The 10817-nt window shown below is 35.4% G+C and overlaps 1 protein-coding gene across 1 annotated transcript; it reads left to right on the top strand.

The window, feature by feature from the left end:
- The first annotated feature begins 2295 nt into the window (after positions 1–2295).
- Positions 2296–10715, top strand: LOC131951860 (acrosin). Its single transcript, XM_059314266.1, has 10 exons — positions 2296–2419; positions 2923–2976; positions 3363–3566; positions 3993–4196; positions 4276–4480; positions 5625–5731; positions 6088–6246; positions 9112–9233; positions 9619–9725; positions 10547–10715. Exons 1-10 carry the CDS (start codon positions 2338–2340, stop codon positions 10620–10622), a joined length of 1320 nt encoding a protein of 439 aa, XP_059170249.1. The 5' UTR covers positions 2296–2337; the 3' UTR covers positions 10623–10715.
- Positions 10716–10817: the final 102 nt, after the last annotated feature.

The raw sequence follows: 10817 nt of genomic DNA, 5'->3' as shown, positions 1-10817 counted from the left end.
TACTTTTTAGTTCAATCAGAAAACGTGGGTTTTTAAAAACTTTTTTAATGATTATTATTTTTTACTTTTTAGTCTTTGTCTGTTTGTTTGCATTAAAATCTTGCTATCGATTTTATCTTTTTACTTTTTTTTGGGTAAACGAAGACAACTCGTAAAAAGACAACTCGTAAAAAGACAACTCGTAAAAAACAATTGTGTGAATACGTTACTGACTAGAACACATAGATTTGAACCCGTGTCGAGTGCAGTGTTTCTTCCAGACTTTTTTCTCCGGGGGGGCTCTTGAAATTTTCGGGGGGGGGGGGCGGTAAACTTTCTTCGGGGGGGCGGACACTGTTAAAAGTATATATTTTCTATATAAATTATATAAATTTCATTTCGTTCGGGGGGGGGGGGGGGGCGGTAAAATTTTTTCGGGGGGGGGGGGGGGGCAAAGCCCCCCCCGAAGAGATGCCTGGAAGAAACTCTGGTCGAGTGGGATAGCAATCGTGTGCCCAACCACTCGACCATATCGTCTCCCCCATACTGGCCACCAGTTGTTACGGTTGTTTATACACAAATTACAGTTACTGGGTTATGTCCCTTTTTCCCCACGTTTTTACTACAACGAGCCGACCCGCGGCGTATCATACGCCGCAAATTTAGTTGATTTATTTTCTACTTTTCAGTAATTCATAATTTGTGAATTCGACAGTACCAATGCTGCCACTGAAAATATTTTCTTTAAAACACTAACCCCCCTCCTTTACCCTAACCCCGACCCTACACTACACCCCCCCCCCCCCGTGAAAGCAGCCTCCTCTTAGTTACCTCCTGTAAGTTTAAAGTCGGTTCAAACTTAATTATCTGCCCCTAATAGCCGTCACTAAACCTGGCTGTACGGTTTGTAAACATTAACGTGACCACAGCTCAGCAGACCATGTGGGGGTGGGGTAGGGTGGTAGTGATAATGATAGAGAGAAAGAGAGGGGACTGTAAGGAGGCGCTTGCAGCTTGTTTTCTAATGGCTCGCAGAGGAGAATTATATATATAGATTATATAGCGGTCTAAAATGCTCAATAAAATGTTTCCATGGATCAATTTAGTAATAATAACAATTGAATATTCTTATGTCATCCAAAACAAAGCTTCCCTGAAAATTTCAGCGCGCTAGCTAACTGGGAAGTGCCAGAAATTTCGATCGCAAGATTTGATTGGAAAGACAAACAAACAGAGACGAAAGCAAGTTAAAGAAAACGTGGGAATAAAAAACACTTCTAACAATAGACCTGCAATAATCTATCATCTAACACCCCCCCCCCTTGTTTTCCCTCGACCAGCTTCCAGCTCCTGAATTTTTTTTAAATTGAAAAGTAGAACGCGTTTTTGTTTCCCACTACATGATTTCCCACGTGTGTACGGGTGTGGAGACACGAGAGGGGAGAGAGTGAAACCAAACAAAAACAAGCCATTTATCCTGTAAACTGTCTCATATCAAAACGTGCTGTATTGTATTTTTGACTGAAGGTTGATACATAGGATATAAAAGGAAAAAAAGACAAGACAATAACTTAATAAATAAATTGGTTTTGTTTCGTTTGTTCATAAAAATGAAGGCTAGTTTTTGCCTTCGAAAAACAAGACGGCGTAGACAGGTTTGCAAAGCGTGGTATAAATACGTAAATTTGCGTCGACGTTTTTATTTTCATTTTGTCCATTTGTTTTTCATCAACATAATTATATAAAGAATCAAACATAATAAATGTATTTACTCACACTTGAAAATTAAGGCACATTTTCCACTACAATTATAATTTATTTTAATGTACAAAATAAATCATCATCATCTATTCTCATTCGTGCACAATACACTAGGGGCAGATGAAGTAGAGTTAATCTTTTTGAATAACATCACTAAGCAAGGGGACCATGTGGTCAGCACTCTAGCCAGTCTATTTTGTTTCCCATACCTGAACTAAGTATCCACCAGAGCTGGGTGGACTCAGGAACGTCATACTAATTTGAACCCGGATTCGAACTTGCGACTTTTGGACTCTCTATCAATAGGACACACTGCCCGACTTAAAATAGATAAATAAACAAAAACAGCTTGCTTTTCCGAAAACATTTTTTTTGGTGGGGGTGGGGGGGGGGGGGGCACTATAAACCCCCTTCTTGCTACGCCTCTGCCAAGGACCAATCGAGGCAGGGATGGGGGTAGAATGTGGTGGGACATAGCAAACTATCGAACACCTGTTTGTGTTGACTATTGGTTCTTCTTATATAACACGCACACGTGCTATAAGAAAGGAAAACTTCATGGGCAACAATACAGACCGCTAATAAACTTTGTTTGAAATGGTGTTGTCGTACATTCAGCTTGGTGTCCTTGCTCTTGTTCTTTGTCTGAACACGTCGGTGGATGCTGGGATATGTGGCAGTAAGTATTGACAGTGTCAGTAGTTGTCATCATATGATGTGGCAGTGAGTATTGACAGTGTCAGTAGTTGTCAGTACATTATGTGGCAGTAAGTATTGACAGTGTCAGTAGTTGTCAGTGTCTGTTAGCATGTGAATATGTGAATGTTGCGATCTGAGTAAGTAAATAATTACATATTCAATAATTTTCAGTGTAACATGTTCGCAGTCAAGTACATAAAATAATTATGATAAAAGCCACGAGTTTAAAAAAAAATTAAGCACTTTCCCCAACATGAGTCAGATACTCATCAAAGCTGGGTGGACTCAATGACTTCCTACAGTCCAGAGTCCGGACTTAGATCAGAAATCAAGACCTTTTCGCTAGTAATCAAACTGGTTCTAATTTAGTATGTACCTTAAATAGAGAAAACTAAAGACGAAAGAAGTGTTAGTCTTTAATCTGATAACTAAATTAAATACCAGATCTTTCATAAACAATAACGTTGCTGTTTTAATTTCCAGAACTCCACTTAAAAGGCCTGTGCAGGCTTCTAACACACAGCAGGAACTGTGGCAGTAAGTCATTGTATTCTTGTGTGTTAAGGCAGATAACAGTTCCACGAGTGTCTGTAACAACGTTTGAGAAGTTATGTGAAAATTAAGCAGTGTCTATTAGTAGTTGCTCGAGAGCCAAACAGTTGAAAATGTATTACTTATCCTTTATTTCGACTACTATTGAATTAATGAGCATCTATAGTAGTTTTATTGCGTTTGAAAAAAAAATATACTTATTTTATGGTTGTCTTTGCAATCTTAGAAACGAAAACAAATATGTAGTCTACAGTTTCTGTAAGTATTACTCAGTAATATATCTTGATATAGCTAAACAGTTGTATGCTAAATCTTTGCCTATGCACATGTGTATACAAGAAATAAAAAAAAAATATGCTTGACAATTCCAGAAGGAAACATGAGAGGGCCATGCATGATTCCCCCACAGTATGACCTCACGGATCAAGGCGAGGCAACAAACCAGTCAGACGAGGCACCGAGTCAATCAGGCGAGGCATCCCATGAATCAAACCAAGAGCCAACTGACCAAGACGAGGATCCAACTGACATGAACGATTATCCTATAGAAACAGATGATAATTTCTGTGATATAAGTCAGTGAATATTGTGGTTATTTCGACTTCTGAGGAGTGGAAAGCTAATGCGTGTTATAAATCGAATACATGTTAAGTTTTACGAATATCTGTTTTTAATTTTTTTTAAAAGTATTAAGTTATTTTTTCGATTATACTGGTCCTTGGGGCAAGTGAAGTAGTGTTCACTTGATTCTATGACCTCGGCATATGATGGGATAGTGTGATCAGTACTATGCTAAAGCTACTTTACTTTTCTTAGCATGAGTTAGGTGCTTATCAGAGTTGGGTGGAATCAGGGGCGTTGTACTGACTTGAACCCGGATTCAAACTCGAGACTTTCGGGCTAGAAGTTTAGCGCTCTACCGCATGACCAAGCCGTCTTATATTATCTTTTTTTGATTAATGTTTAATTTGTTAACCATCACCTCGTGTTTTGATGTTTAGAATGCAGGGAGGGCGGCGTTGATTTACTGACCTCATTGTGTGTTTGTGTCACCACGTCGACAAAAATAGCGACAACAAGAACAACCATTCCACCTACAACCACTGAAAGGCCTACGACTCCAGTCACAACAGAAACACCCACAACCAAGGAAGTACCAACTACAACAACTGAAGGTCCAACTACTTTCACAACACCTCAGCCAGGTAATAAATGCCGACATTGAGAGACAGATTTAAACAAACTTAAGACAATCATCTACTACAGTTAAGTTTATTTCACCAGAGACGTGCTACTACACGAGGAACAGACCAGCCCAGCTTGGGGCAATAGTCAAGAGAATGTACTCTGGTTCTGATGTTCTCACAGAATGCGAGTATCCGGGTGTTGTCGGACTTTTTAATGCAAGTAAAGTCTTCCAGTGTATGGGCACGCTGTTGGAGGAGGACGTTATTTTGATTGACAGTTTGTGTTTCAGTATAGCAAACAAGTAAGGTGATACATTTTCAAATAAGAATAATATATAAGGCAACGTTTTGTGGATCGGATATCACTTTGTTGGTTGAAAGTTTTCGATTAGATTGGTTAACTACTGTGCGTATTTGATTTAATCAAAACAAGTTGCTAACTGAAAACAATTAAGTGGACATTTTAAGGGTCAGGTCGGTCAAGCTCATGGTTTCTAAACAGAAAAGCCCGGAGTTCGAACCCCCGGGCTGATGTGGCTCGATAGCTGGGGACAGCATCCTATTTCGGAGAGACAACTCCAAAATCAAACAACTGCTACTTTGTAGTCTGTTCTTGGGTGGACAAAGGTTATGGAAGCTATTCGGAGAAGAAAAGAAGGATGAAATCGGAGTGAACGGCTTATATGGTGCACAACACGTTGAAACGTAATACTTAATTGTGTAGGGGGAAATTCCTTCTAACATTAAAAGAACGAAAAAGAAGATTGGAAATTTAATTTATCAATGATCGGTAATTCTAGGTAAAAATACTTGAGGAAAAGTTAATTTTTTTTTTGCAAAGAAACTACCCTTCATTATAGTCTTTCTCACAGTGCTTATCAATATAAAAAGTAAAGTTCCACTTCCAAACCTGACAGCCTATGAGGCAAGTGAAATAGAGTTCACTTGTTTCTGAGACCTGGCATATGAAGAGATAGTGTGGTCACCACTACGTCCTTTACTTTCCATAACGTGAGTCAGGTACCCATCAGAGCTGGGTGGACTCATCGACGGTCAATGGACTAGAACGTTAATTCGAACTCGAGACTTACGGGTTAGCAGTCTAGATCTCTACCACCAGAACACACCGTCAGTGCTTATCTATGCCAGACATATCTTTTCTTCGAAGCAACGCAATGGGTAAACAGACGCAGTTGGTGTGTTAATAAAACATTGGATAGTTTCTGTGTACATTGATAATGTATAGTCGTTTTGTATGAGATAAAGCTGGGGTAAATTAGGTAGCATCTGATAAAAGTAGACTATTTCAATGTAAATGGCTAAATCGTAAAGATTTCATTAAAATAACTAATATTCCGTTGGTAGATACTTAATTGAGTAATTGGCAAGTAAGTTATTAAGAAGAGAAATATTGCAAATGTCCATGTTATTGCTTTAACTCGACAGTCCCAATACCGGAGCACTGTACGCTTTGGTTGGATCTTACCAACAGGCAGACGTGACAACTAACTTACCTTACCTGATCGTATCGTCTGCTAAATACCTGGACACGAGTGAGTCTTAACATTTACAATTAGTAGACGCACGTCTTGAGTCGTGCTGTTATCTAAAATTATTTTAAAATTAAATTTACTAATGACAAAATAAACATCCGGGAGCCTGACGTTTTCCCGAAAGACACTTGCAAGTGTCCATTCGGGCATTAGTCGTATTCTGGCAAGTGTCTTTCGAGAATTTGAAGTTTTTATTTTTGATAGCGTATCTTTGTTGTTAGCGACTGCTGGTGACAGAACTGACTTCAATGACGTTTTAACTCAAGTAAGATTTTTAACGGTTATTGATTTTGCATTTTGCAACAATTTGTAAACCAAACACGGCTAGAATATTTGTTTTTAACTATCATTTACAGCTGGGACCTTTACAAAACTGTACACAATATCTTTGAGTTCTCCTGTCACTTTTGATGACCGCTGTGTCCAGCCGGCCTGTGTCCCCAACACCCATCTCTACGTGGCTGATATTGACGAAACAGATTGCAGGATTGTGGGGTATGGTAATACAGCTGACAGTAAGTTTGGCATGTTGTGTAGTTTAGACCAATGTTAACCAATCCGCATGTGATCCGCTAGAACTTAAGTGCTAAACTTGCGAGGCTGCTGACTTAACCAACCTTACTTCCATACAAATAATCAATTGACAGAGTGCCTATGCTCATTCTGAAGTTTATTCTTCTATAAGCTTACACAATTGTGTTGAGTTGCATAATAAATGCTTCTTTCTTCTCAAATACTTGTATCAGGTTTCTCAGACCACATAGACGAGACAATCTCTTTCTTAAAATACCCAGACAAACTCAAGGTTTCCTTAGCCGTCGACAATTAAGACAAAACTTCTTTTCTATTCAACAACCTAGATAAACTTCCGTTTGTTTCAAGCACCTACACGAAACTAAATTATCCTTTTTCTCCCAAGCAACATAAAACGTCGCTAACTTACATATCACGTTATAGTTTCATTTGTTCATTATATATCGGTACCAACATTCACCCGGACTAAATTACACATACCAACAAATACTCACACCTTATACCAATAGCCTCCCTGAAGATCTTCTAAAATGAATCTGTCCTTTTTACTTTCTCGTATATACGAAGTATAGAGAAAGTATTGTAATCGTGCAAAAATAAAAAAAAATCGATGTTTTTACAAATCTCGACGTTTTACACCTCACTGATACGGAAAAACATAATTTTGCAATCTTGTCTGTGTGTCTCTGTGTGTGTGTGTGTGAGTGTGTGTGTGTCTGTCTGTCTGTGTATAAACACGATTACCTGAGTACCGTTACAGCTGGGTTGATGAAATTTCATATGTAAGTATTTTATCAAAATCGTAGATCCGTATCAACTTTTGAGCGATTTCCGATAACCGGAAGTGGTACTTTTCCTACTTTGAATTTTTCAAAAGCCTATAACTTGAGTACTATTTCAGATAGATAAATGAAATTTCACATGTTAGTAGAAGATCAAATTCTCTACCTTCTGTTAAAGTTTGAGTAATTTCCGTTGACAGGAAGTACTAATTTACGCTATTTCCGATTTCTCAAAAAGCGCATGTAAATTTATAAAGTACTAATTATATTGCGCACTATTATGCACATTTTGTTTTGGCGTTCGCTTGGTGCGCAATTCTTTTTTCTATGAGATTCTATTCTATTTTTAAAAGTTTAAGTAATTAAAAATCATGTCTACATTTCAAGTCATATAAGAATATTCGAAAAAGTTTAGGGGAGATCACTCCCGGTTTATTTATTTAGTGACCATAGGCAATCGGCTTCGCAAAACAAGTCTTAAATTGTTTACTTAGTATAAACATCTATAACCCGTCATAATGCATCAAACGCAACCGCTGTCTACTCTATAGTCGCAATAATTTGAAAACTAAAGTAGCCTATTTGTTCTCGAGTTGTATGCCTAAAACTGAATGTATGTTTTATATCTCAATTATAATAATAATCAATAATTTTAGTAATTTTTATAATACATTTTTTGTTTTATTCATTCACCTTTAACATAGATTTTTTGTTCGTATTTCAAAATTCTACACATGTTACTTCGTATTATTCCCGTTTTTTCCCACGTTTTCTTTAACTTGCTTTCGCCTCTGTTTGTTTGTTTGTTTGTTTTTCCAATCAAATCTTGCGATCGAAATTGCTGGCACTTCCCAGTTAGCTAGCGCGCTGAAATTTTCAGGGAAGCTTTGTTTTGGATGACAATAGAATATTCAATTGTTATTATTACTAAATTGATCCATGGAAACATTTTATTGATCATTTTAGACCGCTATATAATTGTACAAAAAACGTGGGGAAAAAGGGACATAACCCAGTAACTGTAATTTGATGAAAACAAGGTTCGGTACTCTCCCTCTTTTTGCTTACTGAGTAGTTCTCACGCGGTGTTTGTGTACAAACAACCAGAACGTAACAACTGGTGGCCAGTATGGGGGAGACGATATGGTCGAGTGGTTGGGTACACGATTGCTATCCCACTCGGCGCGGGTTCAAATCTATGTGTTCTAGTCAGTAACATATTCACACAACGTGTTTTTTACGAGTTGTCTTCGTTTACCCAAAAAAAAGTGAAAAGATAAAATCGATAGTAAGATTTTAATGCAAACAAACAAACAAAGACTAAAAAGTAGAAAATAATAATCATTAAAAAATGTTTTTAAAAACCCACGTTTTCTAATTGAACTAAAAAGTAGAAAATAAATGCTATACATTACAATAATGCAAGCGCTCACTCTACTATAAGCGATGAAAAACGTGGGGCGCCGTGATTTTCTTACAGATTCTAATACTGTTGACTCTCTACAAGCTCCCTAATAAAAGTCAATAGTATTATCTAATCAATAGTAATATAACTTTTACTTCGGCGCCCCACGTTGATAGCAACATTTTTACCACTTCTAAGGGACCCATTCCTTTCAACTTTGGCAAGTGGGTCGATACCCTATGTCAATAAAATGTGACTTCATATTTCCTTAATTCGTTTTTTAATTAATTAAAAAAAAAAATCTGAAGAAAAACCCACAAATCGAACTGCTAGATACGCATTGCTGTGCAACTCAATATATATATATATATATATATATATATATATATATATATATATATATATATAAAAATATATATATATATATATATATATATATATATATATATATATATATATATATATGATACTGTTTATCTATTTATCTATTTATTACTGTTCCATTACTGTGGAATATATATATATATATATATATATATATATATATATATATATATATATATATATATATATATATATATATATATATATATATATATATATATATATATATATATATATTTAAAATACAGTTTATCTATTTATCTGTTTATTCCTAGCTTTACCATCCACAAGTCCAACACTGCAGGAAGTTAAAGTCACACTTAATTTAAACACCATTAACGGACCTATCAGGTACACAAGGCAGGATGGACTCGGTGCCAACACTGGGCCTTGTTTTGTAAGATGTTTTCAAAAAACCATGTTTAAAAATTATTTTAGTAGTAAAAAAAACTTTATTAATTAGTTGTTTTTAATGTATATATATATATATATATATATATATATATATATATATATATATATATATATATATATATATATATATATACAAACATAAACACACACACACACACACACATATATATATATATATATATATATATATATATATATATATATATATATATATATATATATATATATATATATATATATATATATGTATATATATAGGCCTATATATATATATATATATAGGCCTATATATATATAGGCCTATATATATATATGTATGTATATATATAATATATGCTGGTTTCCAAAAGCTTTTTATTTGTATTTAGGGCGACCAAGGAGCTCCTCTGATATGCCGCCATAAGGCGACAGACGAATGGATCACTATTGGTATAACCATTTCAATAGGATACCCGTGTTCGACTGGAAAAAGCGTGTAAGTGTAAATTGATATGCAATGTTAATCGATCGATATTAATAAGGCGGATATTTTTTATCAGAAACTGGAGATGATTTTTTTATATTTATCTTTTCTTCTAGAGTTACGATACACTGGATTTCTTTTCTAACAATTCCTACATTCTCTTTTGGTTTTATTAAATGTTGTGTTATAAACAATCGTTATTATTTGAATTCTTATTCAAATAAAATTTTACAAAGCAAACGACTTTTTAAAAATAAGCTGTTTTTTTGTTTGTAAATACACTGCACATTATTAGACTCATAATATTCTATTATATCATAAGGTTAGATAATTAATATATTCTACTTTAGCTGCTACTCAAATGTTGACGTTAGCTACATTTTACTATTTTTCAGCTTAACAAAAACCTGCGAACTTTACGCAAAAGCTAGAATACGCACTTTATTAACAGCGCTTATCTATCGTGACAAATTTTAAACTCACTCCTTGAAGTAAAACATTCCCCCAAATTTTCTTTGGATAAATCTGGGTGGGTCACGCGTATGTGCTTACTCTCGATAGGACAAGTCTTATCTCCAAAACAGCCGACTCCAGTTATTTACTAAATCTACAAAATTCTGAAAATAAACCTGGCTGGAATATGGGGTCGTGTGCTGCCTTTTTAAATCGAAGTTGTGTAGAGAGAACCATACCTTCTAAAGCCTATACCTTGAGGCTTAAACTGTAAAACCTAGTTGTAGCTGGTGCGAATATATTAATTATTTTGATACATTTATTTATTTAACATAAATCGTAATCTATGCGTAGTTGATTACTGTTTCTTATTATTTCAGGGTACCTTATGCAGCTAGTTTGGTGAATACAATACTCAGAACTGCTCTACTGAATTATAAGTACGTACCTGCTTAAGCGAAGGCCGGAGGGCGTTGAAAAAATTATCAACACGGATTTAAAGAGCTATTTGTTAACAAGAATAGCAAAAATGTGTCTTTTTGAAAAAAAAAACAATACACATGAAATCAATAAACGTTGTTGCATTTATTTTAAAATGTACATGTATCAAATGTAGCTGTACCTTGTCTGTTGTGTAATTTTTAGTTTAAC

The sequence above is a fragment of the Physella acuta genome, unplaced genomic scaffold (genome assembly GCF_028476545.2).
Source record: "Physella acuta isolate Inbredline_101_S28 unplaced genomic scaffold, ASM2847654v3 ptg000833l, whole genome shotgun sequence".
NCBI classification, from domain to species: Eukaryota; Metazoa; Mollusca; class Gastropoda; family Physidae; genus Physella; species Physella acuta.
This window is presented reverse-complemented; position numbering and strand designations above follow the sequence as displayed.